Genomic DNA, 20,641 nt, shown 5'->3' with positions numbered 1-20,641 from the left:
GTGGTCAAAAAGTTTTATTAGTCAGAGTGTCTTCACAAACAGCTGAAAATTGTAATTACACTTAATCTCTCCCCCCCCCCCCCCCCCACTCTCTCTCTCTCTCTCTCTCCCCCCCCTCCCTCACCCCCCCCCTCTCTCTCTCTCTCTCTCTCACACACACACACACACACACACACACACACACACACACACACACACACACACACAGGTTTAACCGGCTATTACATAAACAATGCAAATGGGTACCCATGAATAACTACGGCTATAGTCAAAAATGCAAATGCTGCTCTACAACTGAAACAACAAAACAAAAAAATACTGAAGCACTGTCTGCTCCCTTTAAAAATGTGTGATTGAATTCATACCAATTAACTTCACCTCTGTATTGTGATTAAAATTCAGTTATACGTAACTGCAAGTGCCAAGTGGCAAGAAAGAATTAAACTGAAGGAATCTTTACTTTACGCAAGTTCAACCCATACCCTGTTTTTTATAACTATATCACAGTCATTTTTGTCTTAAATGCAAAAGTGCCACAGATAACATACTACACACTTCTCAGGGACCATGTCACTGCACAACATACAATGGACTAAGTCTAGTGAGTTATTACTACCATAACCAACTTCCCTTGTGGTGAAGTTAGTCCTTCTCTCTCCTCTTTTTGAAGTATTGAGTTAAATAATATGGCACCAACGCATATTCTACTATGAACATTTCTTCCACTATAAGACAACAGCATTATTATCAACTTTATAGATGAAACAGGTACTTTTACTGCTATTAGAATTGTTACAACAACAACAACAGCAGCCACCAATGTAAGTAGCATGATGAAAAGAAAGACAGAAGTGCCATTGTTGAGGTTTAATGATCGATTCTGATGAATCACAACCAACGTGATACAAAATGAGGCAGTCTAGCGCTGTCATTAATCAGTGGAAATTTCTGCCTAGTGGGCACAATATGACAAAGTGGTCTAGATGAATGGAGCTCATTCAACAATATCAACAAATGAATCACTTTTTTTTTTCACCCATTCAAGTAAACGTTAACTAACCAGTTCAATAAAACAGGCAACTACCTTCCTTCAAAGTATCTCCCGGACAGCCATTTGTGACTACCCATTCTGATCGTCGTCTTCTTCGTCGCCTTTGCTGTGCTCGTGTAACAAAACATAATCTCTTGAGCTGTATCCAAATTTAATAACATCTCGCTCCATCAGTTCCACGTACTTCCGTGCCTCAATACGCTTATTGTTCACGTACGTGCCGTTAGCAGAGTCCAAGTCGATGATGTACGGTCGCACTCTCTTGCCTTTTGTTCCATCTTCTCGAGTGAAAGGCACAAGTCTATACTGCAGGGCTGCGTGCTGCTTCGAACACGATGGGTGGTCCACAGGGATATCAGCCACCTGCAAAAATTTTAAATACTAGCTTATAACAGGGATTCTGTACGTAGTAGACTGGCAGAAGTGTTATTTATTTCATCACTGATGGTAACAATGTCCGTGTTTATATAGTGTCTATCTTCTCATGTGTCTGTTCCTTCATGCATGCATATCAGGGACATGTGATGTGCAGACATGGACACTGCAGATATGGAAACTGTGTAACTGCAGACATTGTAACCATCATCAGTGATGTATCCTTGCCTATATGAGATAAAACGATGATAAATATCTCTCTCCCCCTGTGTCAAAATCACAATGTGTGCAAGCATAAGGGTTGTGGACTCCACATGGAAGTTTGGGTCAGTCCTGAAGGCATGCTCAAACAGCTGAAGTGCTTAAGGGACTGCTCATGATAAGTGGGAAATCCAGATTCACACCCCAGTCCGGCACATATTTTCAACTGTCACAAAGAGCTGACACCAATCCAGATTCACAAAATGCAAATCAATTTTGTAATATTATTTATTTATGGATATGTGGCACCTGGGAACATTAAAGCCATCAGGCCTATTACTAGATATCCTTAGAGATTTGAAATTATGATATTCATACTACACGAGATGTAAATATTGACAATTAATTTGACTGAATGGCTGATGATAACACCAACAGCTCTCATAATGAATATCTATAATTTATGAAATGCCAGTCTTTGTGATATTATGTTAAGCTATTTCCTGATTACATTCTTATCAACTTTTAACACATCCTTTCCTAGCCACCCAGGTGTTCTTTAGCAGTTTTGATACTGTAGTCACCCAAGCTGATTTCTAGTGGCAGAGGGAAGTGAGTTTATGTTCGGCCAGAGGAAGATGGGTTAGATTTTCCCTAAATGGATGCCAGTTGGAGCCGAGTAGACTGGCTCGGAGGGAGAGAAATACTGCAGGAATGATTCCTAAACTCCTGCCATGAGACATTACTTTATAGAAGTGCAGTTAAGCAGGGGCAGGGGATGGCTAATACAATGCTTCCATTCTCCTCCAGATTTCTGAATGGCTCAAAGGTCTCTATTTTAAACAATTTTGTGGGCTGGTTGGGTGCTCACGAAATTGAGGAGTCAGATTGAGCCCTCATCAAATTCAGGTGGCAAGCTGTCAGCCATTTTTCCTTTTTTCTTTTTCTCTTTTTCCAAATGCTAATTTTGAATGTCTGGAATTAGTGGCTTCTTGGCATCAAAGATTACATTTCTCGAACGGAATCCTATAAAGCATTCGAAAGTGCGTTCCGCTGCAGGGGCATCGAATTCTATGCGTGCACTTTTTCTTGTTGTCTGTCAGTGCCATGGATTAATGAGTGTCCACTTGTTCTGTGAAAGAAGGGTTCAGAGTGGTGTGTGGAAACATAAGCCAGCTGGAGATGTGATTTGAACAGAAGTGTAGGACTTGGATAGAGTTAATTAATAACAATAAATTTCATTTTTTTTCTGTGCAAATTTGTGCATGTGCATGTTTCAGTGATTGCATGACAGTTTCCCTAGCTACCTCATGTAATTAATTGTGAAATAAGGACCAATAAGTACTGAACAAAGATGAATAAGAATGCATTTATTAAATGACTAAAAAGAACAACATGAGATGTCTTAAAATTAACAGATATTGAGGAAAGTCACTCGTCGATGTGGTGGCACAAGACAAAGGTGGCGCACGGTAGGAACAGAGGACAACAAACAAAGTCACTACCTTGTCCCCAAGTATCACCAGCATAATACCAAATTTTATCGAAGCGAGAGGCTTAGAATTAATCATCTCTTGTGGAAAAAATGGTCTGGACAAGATCCGGACTAAATGTATGTGTTTAACACACAAGTTTGCCGGCAGTGTCCAGTGGACCTTACGCACACTCACGTGGGCATTAACATTTGCCAGTTGGAATGCCTTGGAGCATGAAACACCGATTTACATTTTGGGCTGTGTAGCATGAGTAAAGACAGTGAAATGGTGGCGAGTCACAATACTTCACGAAAGGCATTTCGGCATGAAATCGATGCTGATGCTGTGAGGAGAAGACGAAGACCGAGAGCAACGCTAGGTCAGTGGAAATCTCACTAGGAACTGAGATATTTTCTTGTACCAGTAGCTGCCGTAACAGACAGCTATAGCGAGCTAGGAACATACGGTACCATAAAAATGACGACGATTTGAGTTGAGGGGGTGCTAGACATCATAGTCATCAGAGCCCTGACGAAAAGTCAGCATGCAAATCTCATTGGTGGGGATGAAGGCTGTCCCCACATGCAGAGCAGTTTATAATGTCAAAATCTACTGTCCTTCCCCACCAATTTAGGGATGAGGCCTGAAAGTGCACAAAATTCCACCAGCCTTGTAACACCTCTGTGAGGATGGTGGGCACATCTCCAGCGAGACTAAGGGCTGCCCTGATATCAGTATACAGGACACACATAGCCAAAATATGCTGAACTGAAAGTGGCATGCAAGAAACTTCAGAGTGGGGGATCCTCCCACTGGAGGAGAAAACCACGTGTTAAAGGGCTATGCCTGAAGCACATTCTGGTACGCAGAACCTTCTCCCAGCGGCAAAGCTGAGGTGAAGTCTGCCAAGCCTTTGTGGTTGATTCGAGCGACCGCAGTTTATTGTCTGTCACATGCAATCATTCAGCCTCCAATGCATCTGTCAGAAAATGAGATGATGGCGTGCAACGGGATGGGACAGTGATGGACAGCACCATCCCAACATGCTTCCTTGGCGACTGCCAGCCATGTCATTGCTCTGTATCCCAACGTGGCCAGGTATCCAGCAAAACATCACCTCCTTACCACAGTGTTGGAACCACTGTAAGGAGTCATGGTTGCACTGAATCATTGGGTCTACTGGATACATTTGGTGCTTGCAGGGCACTAAGAGAGTCAGAACAGACAAGAAACCTTGTACAGTGATGTCTGTGAACCCTCCCCAGTGGCACCAGAATGCCATATAATTCATCATCATAATTTGTAAATTGTTCTGGAAGATGCACTATAAAAACTATTATCAAGATAAGCAGCAGAACAACCGAGAGCATTCTCTTGCTGGGAGCCAGCTATATAAATAACGATAAAACTGTGGTACGTACTTAAAATGGACGACAACATAGGTGTAAAAACAAAATCTGGAGTACAAGTTTTACTGTACTGTGTCAAGCTTAAAATCACTCTGGGCCTCTGAAGACACCAAGGCAGCAATGTGTTCTGTCCCTGGCTGTGTATTTTGATGCCTGGTACATCCAGATCTTTGAAACAGTCCATAGCATGTATCCCAAATGGCTTGGTCGCATGGGGCTGATTCCTGAACAGCCATTCAAAGGTGGGTTGGACCACTGAACTAAATGTCAATGACTGAGATTTTCAGTGCCTGCCAAGCCAGATGGATATGTTGCCAAATCCAGAGTGGTGGTTCACCAGCCTCTGCACACAGACTCCGAGCTGGGCTGGTCCGAAACACTCCAGTCGACATCCAAATGCGCTCATGGTGGACAGCATCTAACATCTTGAGATAGGAAGGACAGGCCAATCAGTAGACCACACTGCCATAATCTAAGTGTGATTGAACAAATGCCCTATAAAATTGCAGGAGGGGGGACCTGTCAGCTCCATGTTTTTCCGCTAAGACATTTCAAAATATTCAATGACTGGAAACCCTTTGTTGATAGGTCTTTCAGGTGGGGGAGCAAAGTCAATTTTGAGTCAAATAATAAACCCAAAAAGTGCACAGTATCTTGAAAACATAAAATATTGTTCACCACTGTGAGCATTGGTTGGTTAAAACTTTAACGAGCACGGTCAAAAGTGACACATGTAGTCTTGAGTGAGAAATGAAAACCAATTGTCCTGGCCCAGGTTTCCAGCCTCGTAATGGTCAGCTGTAGCTGCCTCTGATCTTGTCATCATCATAAGATCAGAGGAAGAGTAGACGACTGCAAAGTCATCCACAAACAAAGAGCATTTGACAGGGCTCGTGACTGCAGAGGAAATGGCATTGACAGCGATGGCAACTGCTGTGGGGGATCCCATTCTCCTGAACATAGAAGTCAGATTTGGCACTGCCAACGCGATATTGGAAATGCTGGTCCTCAAGAAAGGATTGGATAAGAAGTGGTAGATGTCCACGTAGTCCCCATTCATGAAGTAGGCAAAGAATGTTGTACCTCCAAGTAGTATCATACACTTTTTCGAGGTCAAAAAACGACAGACAAAATGGCTCCTGTATCGCCGTCTCCAGCAGAACTAAGTTGTCAAGGGTGGAATGGTAGCACCTGAAACCACACTGGGTGCGGCTCAGGTGACCTCGGGATTCGAGCAGCCAGATGAGGTGGCTATTGACCATGCGTTTAAGAGTCTTACCCATACAACTGGTAAGGGTGACAGTCTGGTGACTGTTAGGGGCGCCACAGCAGCCCTTGCCTAGTTTCCAGAATTAATAATAACTCCTTCCAAGTCGTGGGGTACTGTCCAGCAAACCAGATCTGACAAACAAGAGAGGAGCTGTCCTTTCACTTCAGGGCACATGATGAAGCATGGCATTATGGATCTCATCAGATCCTGGAGCAGTGTCTCTGGCTGCAGACAAAGATAATTCCATTTCCCGCACGGAGAACGGAAGGTTGTAGACTTCGTCATTATTCAAGAAGAAATTTAGCTTCCTCACCTCTGCAGTCCTACAGAACACCTGAAAAGCAGGAGCTTGTCAGGATGACATAGTAACAGTAAAGAAGTGTTCAGCTAAAACTTCAGCCACGTCTTCTGGTGTGTCCACCAAGACCCCATTACATGCCACGGCCATAAGGGGGATGAGTACTACCTTTGCCTGAAATCCATCTTATTGATTCCCAAACTTGCACATTGGAAGTTGACCAATTAATGGAAGTCTTTAATTTCCTCCAGGAAGCCCTCTTTTGTTGCTTTATCACTTTTCTCGCATGTGCTCCTCCAGATCTGGAGGCATGAAGAATGTCTGTAGTTGGACAGTGTTTTAAGTTCTGCAGAGCTGTCAGTCTGGCACTGATTGCCAATCGACAGTCATCATTCCACTAAGGTATAGGCTGCCGTCTCAGATGGTTACTAGACCTGGGGATGGACGCTGGGGCAGCCCAATTGATCTCACAAGTGATATGGGTCACCACCCCTTACGCACAATATTTTTGTTCAAAAATAGCCTGTCAACTCTACTGTAACAATTTTCCCTTTGTATCGTCCATCTGCAAGGTCTCACGTTGGCCACCATCCTAGTCGGCGTACAGATCCACACTGGGAAGCGGTCACTAGACTGGAAATCTGAAGCTACTTCTCACTGAAATGAGTCTGCAATAGCTGGGGAAAAAAAAGAAGGGCTGATGGCTGAAAAAGACCCTGTAGCTGTGGAAAAGTGTGTCATCTGACCCGCGTTCAGAAGGTCAATATTCTCAGAGTATATGAGTCATTTGATCATCCGACCCCTAGAGCAACTGGTAGCTGAGCCCCACAGCACGCTTTGTGCACTTAAGTTCCCCCACGAGGAGGAATGGGCATGGTAGTGCCCGGAAGAGTTCTTCCAGTGCGTCAAAGCATCAATAGGGGGAAGGTACAATGAACACAGTGTGATATTAAAGGGTACAAGAACTTTCACAGCAACTGCTTGCATGGCTGTGGTAAGAGGGGCAGCCACTCCACCTTTAACCCTGTCTCCAGTAGTATCGTCCTTCCTGTATGCCTGGTAGCCCCATAATGCAGGTGTATCAGTGACTTTAAGATGCGTTTCTTGTAAGCAGATGCAGAATGGTTTCTCCTGGACCTATAGCTGCAATTCTTTCAAACGTGAGCAATATCCATTCAAATTCCACTGCAACACTGAAGTCCCTGTGGAAGCCATTGGTTAGCAATGGTTGTTCTCTTTCTCCCTCGGAGGCGGTGATTTACTGGAGAGGTCAGGGAGAACATTAGCCGGTTCCTTGGTCTCCGGTTCCTCCAACTGGAAGTCCATATCCTCAAGAGCACAGTGCCCATCAGAGAGGAAGAGAGTGTACCGATCTGAAGGTTTAACTACTGCTTTCTTGGAGTTTTAACTACTTTTCAAAGGATGTTTTTCTTTACTGACAGGTGGTTGGCTGGATTGCGGAGATGGCTTAGTTGGCTTCTGATGTTGGCTTTGGCATGCAGCTTTACTGTATGATTAAATGATGGCGTCCTCTTGGGTAAAATATTCCGGAGGTAAAATAGTCCCCCATTCGGATCTCCGGGCGGGGACTACTCAAGAGGACGCGTTATCAGAAGAAAAAAAACTGGCGTTCTACGGATCGGAGCGTGGAATGTCAGATCCCTTAATCTGGCAGGTAGGTTAGAAAATTTAAAAAGGGAAATGGATAGCTTGAAGTTAGATATAGTGGGAATTAGTGAAGTCCGGTGGCAGGAGGAACAAGACTTCTGGTCAGGTGACTACAGAGTTATAAACACAAAATCAAATAGGGGTAATGCAGGAGTAGGTTTAATAATGAATAGGAAAATAGGAATGCGGGTAAGCTACTACAAACAGCATAGTGAACGCATTATTGTGGCCAAGATAGATACGAAGCCCACACCTACTACAGTAGTACAAGTTTATATGCCAACTATCTCTGCAGATGACGAAGAAATTGAAGAAATGTATGATGAAATAAAAGAAATTATTAAGATTGTGAAGGGAGACCAAAATTTAATAGTCATGGGTGACTGGAATTCAAGTGTAGGAAAAGGGAGAGAAGAAAACATAGTAGGTGAATATGGATTGGGGCTAAGAAATGAAAGAGGAAGCCGCCTGGTAGAATTTTGCACAGAGCACAACATAATCATAACTAACACTTGGTTTAAGAATCATGAAAGAAGGTTGTATACATGGAAGAACCCTGGAGATACTGAAAGGTATCAGATAGATTATATAATGGTAAGACAGAGATTTAGGAACCAGGTTTTAAATTGTAAGACATTTCCAGGGGCAGATGTGGATTCTGACCACAATCTATTGGTTATGACCTGTAGATTAAAACTGAAGAAACTGCAAAAAGGTGGGAATTTAAGGAGATGGGACCTGGATAAACTGAAAGAACCAGAGGTTGTAGAGAGTTTCAGGGAGAGCATAAGGGAACAATTGACAGGAATGGGGGAAAGAAATACAGTAGAAGAAGAATGGGTAGCTTTGAGGGACGAAGTAGCGAAGGCAGCAGAGGATCAAGTAGGTAAAAAGACGAGGGCTAGTATAAATCCTTGGGTAACAGAAGAAATATTGAATTTAATTGATGAAAGGAGAAAATAAAAAAACGCAGTAAATGAAGCAGGCAAAAAGGAATACAAACGTCTCAAAAATGAGATCGACAGGAAGTGCAAAATGGCTAAGCAGGGATGGCTGGAGGACAAATGTAAGGATGTAGAGGCCTATCTCACTAGGGGTAAGATAGATACTGCCTACAGGAAAATTAAAGAGACCTTTGGAGATAAGAGAACGACTTGTATGAATATCAAGAGCTCAGATGGAAACCCAGTTCTAAGCAAAGAAGGGAAAGCAGAAAGGTGGAAGGAGTATATAGAGGGTCTATACAAGGGCGATGTACTTGAGGACAATATTATGGAAATGGAAGTGGATGTAGATGAAGATGAAATGGGAGATATGATACTGCGTGAAGAGTTTGACAGAGCACTGAAAGACCTGAGTCGAAACAAGGCCCCCGGAGTAGACAACATTCCATTGGAACTACTGACGGCCTTGGGAGAGCCAGTCCTGACAAAACTCTACCATCTGGTGAGCAAGATGTATGAAACAGGCGAAATACCCTCAGACTTCAAGAAGAATATAATAATTTCAATCCCAAAGAGAGCAGGTGTTGACAGATGTGAAAATTACCGAACTATCAGTTTAATAAGTCACAGCTGCAAAATACTAACACGAATTCTTTACAGACGAATGGAAAAACTAGTAGAAGCCAACCTCGGGGAAGATCAGTTTGGATTCCATAGAAACACTGGAACACGTGAGGCAATACTGACCTTACGACTTATCTTAGAAGAAAGATTAAGGAAAGGCAAACCTACGTTTCTAGCGTTTGTAGACTTAGAGAAAGCTTTTGACAATGTTGACTGGAATACTCTCTCTCAAATTCTAAAGGTGGCAGGGGTAAAATACAGGGAGCGAAAGGCTATTTACAATTTGTACAGAAACCAGATGGCAGTTATAAGAGTCGAGGGACATGAAAGGGAAGCAGTGGTTGGGAAGGGAGTAAGACAGGGTTGTAGCCTCTCCCCGATGTTGTTCAATCTGTATATTGAGCAAGCAGTAAAGGAAACAAAAGAAAAATTCGGAGTAGGTATTAAAATTCATGGAGAAGAAATAAAAACTTTGAGGTTCGCCGATGACATTGTAATTCTGTCAGAGACAGCAAAGGACTTGGAAGAGCAATTGAATGGAATGGACAGTGTCTTGAAAGGAGGATATAAGATGAACATCAACAAAAGCAAAACAAGGGTAATGGAATGTAGTGTAATTAAGTCAGGTGATGCTGAGGGAATTAGATTAGGAAATGAGGCACTTAAAGTAGTTTTGCTATTTGGGGAGCAAAATAACTGATGATGGTCGAAGTAGAGAGGATATAAAATATAGGCTAGCAATGGCAAGGAAAGCGTTTCTGAAGAAGAGAAATTTGTTAACATCCAGTATTGATTTAAGTGTCAGGAAGTCATTTCTGAAAGTATTTGTATGGAGTGTAGCCATGTATGGAAGTGAAACATGGACGATAACTAGTTTGGACAAGAAGAGAATAGAAGCTTTCGAAATGTGGTGCTACAGAAGAATGCTGAAGATTAGATGGGTAGATCACATAACTAATGAGGAAGTATTGAATAGGATTGGGGAGAAGAGAAGTTTGTGGCACAACTTGACCAGAAGAAGGGATCGGTTGGTAGGACATGTTCTGAGGCATCAAGGGATCACCAATTTAGTATTGGAGGGCAGCGTGGAGGGTAAAAATCGTAGAGGGAGACCAAGAGATGAATACACTAAGCAGATTCAGAAGGATGTAGGTTGCAGTAGGTACTGGGAGATGAAAAAGCTTGCACAGGATAGAATAGCATGGAGAGCTGCATCAAACCAGTCTCAGGACTGAAGACCACAACAACAACAACAACAACTGATGTTGGTAGTGGTATGTGGCTTAGGTGGCAAGCCTATTGTTGATGACTTCTGAATGACTTCATTTTCAAGTGGAGCATTTCCCCACACAGGTACACCGACAAGTGCATGTACTGACATTTGAATCTGTGGTCTGAGTTTGTGTGGAGGCATCACACTTAGTGATTGACATCTTAAGAGCTGATGCAAAAAAAGTAGCAAAAACCAGTGGTTGCATAGCTTTGAAAGCCTTTTTAGCTTCCCCATAGGGTATGTGTCTCTTTACTTCCAACTCCTGAATTTTGCTTTCCTCATTGTAAACCCCACACTTTCTGCTCCAGACTGGGTGATACCCAGAGAAGTTCATATGTTTTGGAGGAAGTATACAAAAATTGCCCGAGTCATGAGCTGAGCCTCCACAATTGCAATACGTAGCCTTCCCATTACATCTCATAGTGGTATGGCCAAATCTCTGACATTTGTAGCATCACACTGGTAACTCCACAGGGTCCAACTCCATTATATTGGAGCAGTTAATTATGCCCTTCCTAACGTGAAGGGTGTCATGCAACTCAGCCTCGACTACGGAGCCACCTAGGGCCTTACATCCCAGAAGCTTAGATATTTGGTTTGAATCTGCTGATTCTACTAAAATTGTTCCATTACTAAGTCATTTGACACTTTTTACAGACCCAGCAATATCTTACAATGCCTTGTGAATATAGAAATGGGATATTTTCTCAAAGGTTCCTCCTGTTTGCTTGATTACAACGAAAGTGTTATGGCACTATAATGCCCCGTTACTATGTTTCTGAGACTTCTTTTCGGGAGGACTGACCAACCGAGCTCTCTTTGAGGAGTGGGTGTAGGTACCAGCTGACGGTACACCCGTACTGTCAGTGAAAATAGTAGTAGTAGTTTGATTAGAACGTTCCATAGGGATCCCATGATACATTAGGGAAACAACTGTCGACCCAGGCAGAGCTCTGCGTGCCTTAGCAAGCCTCATACAACCAGAGGGTGGCAGGTGCCCGAGAGGTTGCCTGCCGGAGACTGCTTTACTTCAAGAGCCATTCACCTCATCAGCACGTAGCACATGTTGAGGTTGAGGTTTTTTTTTATAGAGGTTTGTACCTTCATTGCGGTCTAGGCGGTGAAGCAATGGCCTACATTCTCCAAAACAAACATTACACCACAGCGCTGCACGGTGGTCGCTGAAGCATACCCAGAGCTTATGGCGGCAGAGGGCTGGCGGCACTTATCAGTCTCCATCTCAGGAACCCCGGGGTCACCTAGCCCATACTCAGCAAACAAATGCAGAGCCACTGAGGGACAGAACTATTGAGACATGTGGCGAAAGGCTGTCACATGAGCTTTTGTTGAATTGTTACTTGTTTTGTTGCTACAGTAATTATTAAGGGCACTTACTAATAGCCAATTGAGAGACATGTATTGAATTGTTAGCGGTGATCATTTCCAGTCCAATGGTTGGATCTCTGAAACTTTTATGAAAGCAGTTCGATAGTTACAGGGCTTTTAATTACTGACAGTTGAGTTGCGAAGTTTAACCCTGTCACACAGATCAACGTGAGACTGGCTACCCTTCCTTTTACTGATGTCTAATGTAATAGGTTGGTATATAAGTTTATAGCATTTTTCTTTTGCATGGGTTCGTTTATCAATTGTAATTTTCTATTTGTAGTTCACTGTTGCTATTTGAGTTTACATATTATCATTTTGTGTTCTGGAGATACTGAGTGGAACTTTGGGCACTAGAAAATGGACTTCCAAGTAGAGAATCTGAACATTTCTGACATATTCTTCTGACCGAGTTCAATAGAGGGGTGACATCAGCAAAGGCAGCCAAAAACATTCATGCTGTGTATAGGGCTAATGCAATTGGACAGAGCATGGCAAGGAAATGGTTTTCTCATTTTGAAGAGGATGATTTTGATACAAGTGTCTCTCGATGTTCAGGAAGACCTTCAGGGTTGGATGAAGATCGTTTAAACACACTAATCCACATCAGTGTATTTGAGAATTGGTAAATGTGACGAATTTTGATCATTCCACCAATGTATGACATTTGCAAGCAATGGGAAAGGTTTGAAAATCTAGTAAACGGATACCGCGGGCTCTAAGCCACAATCACAAAAATCAGTAGGTGACTGTATGTGCATCTCTGTTTGCTCGTCATCAATTAGTTCGTGAAAAACATCGACTGTTCCTACCCTGAATGATTACTGCTGATGAGAAATGGTGTCTCTATGCTAACATAAGGAAAAGAAAAGAATGGTTGTGCCCAAACAAAGCAGCAAATCCCTGTACAAAGGCCAGCACACATTCACAAAAGATAATGTTGCGCATCTGGTGGAGCAGTGATGGTGTGGTGTACTATGAACTCCTTCCCCGAGGTTTAACCATCACTGCTGACATTTATTGTCAACATCTGAGATGTCTTGCAGATGCAGTCAATGAACAATGACCAGGAAGACCATAAAGTGATGCTACTCCACCATAATGCACACCCACAGTCTGCTAGATTGACAAAAAATACTATACAGGAGTTGCGTTGGAAAGACATTCTGCACCCACCTTATTCCCCAGATCTTGCGACCTCACATTTTCACCTTTTCTGCTCTCTATAGACAAACCTTCAAGAAACTTCTTTTCTGGATGAAAATGCACTCTGAATATAGCTCGAAGAGTTCTTCACCTCAAAACCACGATTCCTACACTCACAGAACTGAAAAGTTACTGCAGCATTGTTGAACTGTTGTAAATAGTGAAGGAGATTATATTGATGAAATAAGTTTCAGTCATGTGCATCTGTTGTTGTTGTTGTGGTCTTCAGTCCTGAGACTGGTTTGATGCAGCTCTCCATGCTACTCTATCCTGTGCAAGCTGCTTCATCTCCCAGTACCTACTGCAGCCTCCATCCTTCTGAATCTGCTTAGTGTATTGATCTCTTGGTCTCCCTCTACGATTTTTACCCTCCACGCTGCCCTCCAATGCTAAATTTGTGATCCCTTGATGCCTCAAAACATGTCCTACCAACCGATCCCTTCTTCTAGTCAAGTTGTGCCACAAACTTCTCTTCTCCCCAATCCTATTCAATACCTCCTCATTAGTTACGTGATCTACCCACCTTATCTTCAGCATTCTTCTGTAGCACCACATTTCGAAGGCTTCTATTCTCTTCTTGTCCAAACTGGTTATCGTCCATGTTTCACTTCCATACATGGCTACACTCCATACGAATACTTTCAGAAACGACTTCCTGACACTTAAATCTATACTCGATGTTAACAAATTTCTCTTCTTCAGAAACGATTTCCTTGCCATTGCCAGTCTACATTTTATATCCTCTCTACTTCGACCATCATCAGTTATTTTACTCCCTAAATAGCAAAACTCCTTTACTACTTTAAGTGTCTCATTTCCTAATCTAATCCCCTCAGCATCACCCGATTTAATTTGACTACATTCCATTATCCTTGTTTTGCTTTTGTTGATGTTCATCTTATATCTTCCTTTTAAGACACTGTCCATTCCGTTCTACTGCTCTTCCAAGTCCTTTGCTGTCTCTGACAGAATTACAATGTCATCGGCGAACCTCAAAGTTTTTACTTCTTCTCCATGAATTTTAATACCTACTCCGAATTTTTCTTTTGTTTCCTTTACTGCTTGCTAAATATACAGATTGAATAACATCGGGGAGAGGCTACAACCCTGTCTCACTCCTTTCCCAACTACTGCTTCCCTTTCATGCCCCTCGACTCTTGTAACTGCCATCTGGTTTCTATACAAATTGTAAATAGCCTTTCGCTCCCTGTATTTTACCCCTGCCACCTTCAGAATTTGAAAGAGAGTATTCCAGTTAACGTTGTCAAAAGCTTTATCTAAGTCTACAAACGCTAGAAACGTAGGTTTGCCTTTTCTTAATCTTTCTTCTAAGATAAGTCGTAAGGTTAGTATTGCCTCACGTGTTCCAACATTTCTACAGAATCCAAACTGACCTTCCCCGAGGTCCGCTTCTACCAGTTTTTCCATTCGTCTGTAAAGAATTCGCGTTAGTACTTTGCAGCTGTGACTTATTAAACTGATAGTTCGGTAATTTTCACATCTGTCAACACCTGCTTTCTTTGGGATTGGAATTATTACATTCTTCTTGAAGTCTGTGGGTATTTCGCCTGTCTCATACATCTTGCTCACCAGATGGTAGAGTTTTGTCATGACTGGCTCTCCCAAGGCCATCAGTAGTTCTAATGGAATGTTGTCTACTCCCGGGGCCTTGTTTCGACTCAGGTCTTTCAGTGCTCTGTCAAACTCTTCACGCAGTATCATATCTCCCATTTCTTCTTCATCTACATCCTCTTCCATTTCCATAATATTGTCCTCAAGTACATCGCCCTTGTATAAACCCTCTATATACTCCATCCACCTTTCTGCCTTTCCTTCTTTGCTTAGAACTGGTTTGCCATCTGAGCTCTTGATATTCATACAAGTGGTTCTCTTCTCTCCAAAGGTCTCTTTAATTTTCCTGTAGGCAGTATCTATCTTACCCCTAGTGAGATAAGCCTCTACATCCTTACATTTGCCCTCTAGCCATCCCTGCTTAGCCATTTTGCACTTCCTGTCGATCTCATTTTTGAGACGTTTGTATTCCTTTTTGCCTGCTTCATTTACTGCATTTTCATATTTTCTCCTTCCGTCAATTAAATTCAATATTTCTTCTGTTACCCAAGGATTTCTATTAGCCCTCGTCTTTTTATCTACTTGATCCTCTGCTGCCTTCACTACTTCATCCCTCAAAGCTACCCATTCTTCTTCTACTGTATTTCTTTCCCCCATTCCTGTCAATTGTTCCCTTATGCTCTCCCTGAAACTCTCTACAACCTCTAGTTCTTTCAGTTTATCCAGGTCCCATCTCCTTAAATTCCCGCCTTTTTGCAGTTTCTTTAGTTTCAATCTGCAGTTCATAACCAATAGATTGCGGTCAGAATCCACATCTGCCCCTGGAAATGTCTTACAATTTAAAACCTGGTTCCTAAATCTCTGTTTTACCATTATGTAATCTATCTGATACCTTTTAGTATCTCCAGGATTCTTCCAGGTATACAACCTTCTTTCATTGTTGTATTTATTAAACTTATGGAAAAATGCAATGAACTTATGCACTAACCCAATAACAGTGAAACAATAAATCCTGGCCCACCATCAAACATTTCCGATCAAATCAGGAGAGCATTGCTCTATGTCATTTCTTTCAAATGCCAAGCATTGTCAAGACTGCAGATGCGAGATGACTTCGCATAAAGTCATGGATGTTCCATGAAACAAATGAAAGCAATGTTTAAAAACATAATAATGATATGTATCACAACAGTACTGAAGCAATCAAATGTGGAGAAGCAGCTGAGTGCTCAGAGGAAGTGAGAGAAACAGTAAGATAAGGCTAGTGGATGAGACGAAGGGAAGAAAACAGTAATGGATAGATATGAGAAAAACATTTCGGTGTTAGCACTTTAACAAATATTGTGTCAGACAAAAGGAAAATTGCTGGTATACATCAAAAGGGAAATAATGTTGATGGTAAGACTGCACGGACTTTTTAGCTAAAATGCAGGTTACTAGGTCCCTTGTTCCGCATTTGTACACCTAAAAGGGAGAAGAAGAAAAATTTAGTGTTATGCAAAGGTGCAGCCAAGATGCTGGACATATCAAATCTGGTATTGCAGTTATGGAATGACGATAGGTATTTGATACGTGAGGATAGGTACTGAGGACACTAGTACTCAAACACCAACAAAGTAGCAGGATGTGAGAAAATTACATTCCTATTCCATCACATTCCCCCTAACTGAGCACAGGAAGGACCAACAATCTGGCAAGATACACTTTCGGTGGATGTAACACAAATGGAAAACAGGCTCTTCAACAAATCAAGTAATGACTTTTTGGAAGACAATATGTTTACAGAAGGATGATCATCGAGTCATCTACCAACTAATTTACAAATATTATCATTGATAACATATACAGTGTATCAAAATCAAAATTCATTTGAGAAAATTGTAAAATTACTGTGACACAGACTGGCCAGTCAGTAATTACATTCAGAGGGTTAAATTCAAAATACTGCAAATACTTGTACAGAAAGCAGTAACGACAATCAGTTCACAATTACTTTAAGATTGACACTTAGGTAGGAGCACATCGAAGACGCACACAATCTCGTATTTCATTCAGTTCACTCGAACTCACAAACTATTCAACATATAAAGATGAAACCGGCATCAGTGTGTTCTTGAAGAAAAATGTTCAAATGTGTGTGAAGTCTTATGGGACTTAACTGCTAAGGTCATCAGTCCCTAAGCTTACACACTACTTAACCTAAATTATCCTAAGGACAAAGACTTACACCCATGCCTGAGGGAGGACTCAAACCTCCGCCGGGACCAGCCGCACAGTCCACGACTGCAGCGCCTTAGACTGCTCGGCTAATCCCGCGTGGCTGTTCTGGAAGACCACTCAATGTTTTCATTTTAGGTTTTTTTTTCCCCCAGCAAATTTTTGAGATGATATATTGAAAGTTTATGAAACTGCATTTGCTAATGACATTACTGAGTTTTCAATATTGCTCAATTTATGTGGACACATTAGGGGAATGAAGGTTTACAAGCATTTATCCGTTTTTGTTTCATTTCATTTTTCTTAAGAAATACAGAAAACTTAATTCATAACTATTTCTGTTGTCTGCAGTGGTTAGTAAACTTCGCGATCGGATGGCATTTCAAAACATTGTCTTGGAGCTCCTCGATACAATGATAACACTTCAGTTGATCATCAGTCACTGATAAGATCTCATATTCATGTAAATAACCTTACATTCACTCAAAACTGCAATGACAACACAACATGATACAGCACGGGTGGGCTATTGAATGGTGGCATGGTCAGCTTTGACGTCAGCATTGCAGCCTTTTACTGCACCATCTCTGAGTGATTCCTACTGTGTACTCTTCATAACCGTGGGAAAACATATCACAAACACTCATGGATATGATGGAATGATTTATAACTGCAATAATACATGAATCTGGAATTGATATTTCTGCCTTTTGCAACTAAGAAAAAGAATGGCACATCAAGTATACAAACCTTTCTATCACGGCCAATCAGGAATGCAGACTGTCTGTGAAGGTACAGCGTGGGCAATGCCTCATCGCCTTTGAATGGGTAAAATCGCCACCGACGTTTCGGCTTGCGAGCTTCTGGAGGCTCGCTGTACTTGATAACAACACCATTGTAAACATTGACATCTTCTGTCAGTTTCCCTGACAGGCCAAAGTTTGGCTTCTTCTTATCCTCAGCTGAGGAAGGGCCTCCAGAGTTGTTATTTGCAGCTTGTTTGTTGTCAGCCTTGCCCCACTCGTACTCCCTCTCGTCTTCGGTGGGACGCTCACGTTTTATTCGGCGAGGACCTTCCCGTGAATCACCTACATGGTCCCTGGAAAGCAAATAACATCCTTTTACACTCATTTGACAAATGCTTTCACTAATACAACTATAAAAATGTTGTTCTGCACTTTGCAGAAATGTCACAAAACAATGTGATGGCTATTCTGTATGTGAAGAAACAAGCTCTACATTTCAGTCTTGTCTAGTGTTACTTACAAAGCCAGTCTCAAGAATCTCTCTCATTGAGGAGAGCAATGAAGAAGCATGATCAATGCACAAATATCATTTCTTCAATGTGACTGGAAAATGAACTAGAAGGTGACTCATTACTTAACACTATCAACTACATCCCAATCGTCACTGAACTGCACTATTAGATGTGTAACTCCACTTTTTCCAATGTTACTTCAAAATAATAAAAAGGCAACACTAATGGCTAGTGTGCCGAGTACCTACATCCACTGGTTATCCACGAACACAATAATTGAACTATTTGCATCTGTTTATTTTGTTTGTGCATTCTAATAAGCCTCAGGTAGTTGACAATACCTAAGCATGAAATATAAGCAGCGAGTCATTCTGTGCGTGCAAAAGCAGTCAAAATTGATTCACAGCTCAATAAACGGATGGAACAGTAACAAGAAAGTATTAGTGTTCAACAGATAGCCATACTAATGGGCATGATGAAATTCCAAATCGGCAGCCATCTGCCGTAATTGAAAGACTTGGCACAGAAAGTTTATGCAGGATGAAGTTTTACAATACTGTCCTTATTTAATGCGTTTCCTCACATTTCAGGAAGTTCTTTTTGGAAAAAATGCTATTTTTTATTTGACAAAAATGTGTACCATTACTAGCAAAACATAAATATACAGCCAAAATAGCTTCACTTCTAAATGTGTGCAAGTATTACCTGTAATCCCTGTCTTTTATGTAATTGCTCTTTATTTTAACTTCTCACAAAAATCTTCCCAACTGAGTCTTTAAATGGAAACAACGGATACTGGCTCAGTCTGTCTCTCTGTAGCATTCACTGAGTATGTTCATTTACAAGGTGCTGCCCTAAATGCCTGAGAATATCCTGCAAGAATTACAAAACTTACAACTTAATTTCCACCATTCACTGTCAAGGTAGTCTCCATGCGCTTGTACGATGTTTGTTCAAAAAATTCCGGAACTTTGTCCACAAAATTTTTCTATGCTTACCATTTAGTTACTGTGCATGGTCTCATCCAAAATACTCTCCTCCCAATTAATATACTGCTCCCAAAGCCGTTTCCACTTGGTATGCCTCTAGCGGGATTGGTGAAGCACGATCTGCGAATTTTCTTTGATCTCACCTATCATTGCAAACCTTCGTCTTTCAGCAGGATTTTCAACTATTTTTTTTTTTTTTTTTTTTTTTTTTTTTTTTTTTTTTTTTTTTGGGGTGGGGGGGCGGGGGGGGGGGCCGTGAGGGGGGGTGGGGATGGGAGCCTCTGCAGGGACCAGGTCTGGAAAGTATGGAGGATGAGGCAGCACAGTAGTTCCATTTTTTTGTGCAATTGTCACGCACCAACAGGGCTGAATGTGCAGCTGCATTATCATGATGCAAGAGCAATGAATTGTCTCGCATGTTTCAGGCCATTTCCTTCTCACATTTTCTCGCAGGTGTCGCAACGTACCGGATAGTGTCATCGATTAACAGTTTGTCCCTGTGGTAGGAATTCATGATTAACTAATCCTCCAAAGTCAAAGAAGACTATCAGCATGGCTCTGACATTTCACCTGACCTGAAGAGCTATTTTTGGCCTAGGAAAACCTTTCCTGACCCATTATGAAGACTGAACCTTTGTCTCAACATCAAAACCCTAGAACCATGCCTCAACACCAGTTATGATTCTCTCAATGAACATCTCGTTCTCATTTGTATGATCCGAAAGCTCTTCACAGACAGTGAGGCGAAGGTCTCGGTCTTGACTCATGAGCCATGGGACAAACTTGGTGGCAACATGATGCCTTCTAAGATGCTCTGTCAGTATTTCATGGAATGATATTACTGAATTGTTAAATTCTTCTGCAATCTCTCAGACAGTTAGTGATGTGGACAGACATCAAAGGGCATCCTGAATGAGGGTCATCTTCAACTTCCGTCTGGATATTTTTAAACTTTGTGAACCATTCATAACACCAAGTACAGCTTGAACACTCATCACCATAGGCTTCCTGCATCATTTGGTGTGTGTCTCATGATTTTCTTGAGTTTCATGCAAAATTTAATGCAGATGACTTGCTGCTCTAACTCTGCCATGTGCAACATAACATTCTACTCAATACAGCACCGAAAAAGTAACTAACAGATATACAACAATGAAACTTCCGGCAGTTACACATTAAATACAGGCACGTGCAGGGATGCCAACCACACTTCGCTCCAACACATCATTGGCACGGTGTTACAAATGATCCAGAATTTTTTGAACAGACCTCATATGCAACATTTCTGATGATTTTCCCCTTGTTGGAGGTAGTGCTGAAATTCTGTTGGCCGATTACACTTTAATCTCTTCTATGGAGCCAAAATGCTGCCCTTTAAACCTTTATTTCATTTTCAGTAAGAAAAAGAAATAATGCAGCAACCCG

General features: G+C 41.7%; 1 protein-coding gene across 1 annotated transcript in view; it reads right to left on the bottom strand.

Annotated features, from left to right (window-relative positions):
* Nucleotides 1-852: 852 nt before the first annotated feature.
* Nucleotides 853-20,641, bottom strand: part of LOC126425103 (smad nuclear-interacting protein 1) — a 37,418-nt gene continuing 17,629 nt past the window's right edge. Inside the window, exons 4-5 of the mRNA XM_050088027.1 lie at nucleotides 17,720-18,068; nucleotides 853-1,414 (exon numbers count right to left, since the gene is read on the bottom strand). Of these exons, the coding sequence (XP_049943984.1) occupies nucleotides 1,121-1,414; nucleotides 17,720-18,068 (643 nt within the window). The 3' untranslated portion in view covers nucleotides 853-1,120. The remainder of the gene's footprint in view (nucleotides 1,415-17,719; nucleotides 18,069-20,641) is intronic.

This window comes from Schistocerca serialis, chromosome 10, assembly GCF_023864345.2.
Source record: "Schistocerca serialis cubense isolate TAMUIC-IGC-003099 chromosome 10, iqSchSeri2.2, whole genome shotgun sequence".
Taxonomy (NCBI): Eukaryota; Metazoa; Arthropoda; class Insecta; order Orthoptera; family Acrididae; genus Schistocerca; species Schistocerca serialis.
This window is presented reverse-complemented; position numbering and strand designations above follow the sequence as displayed.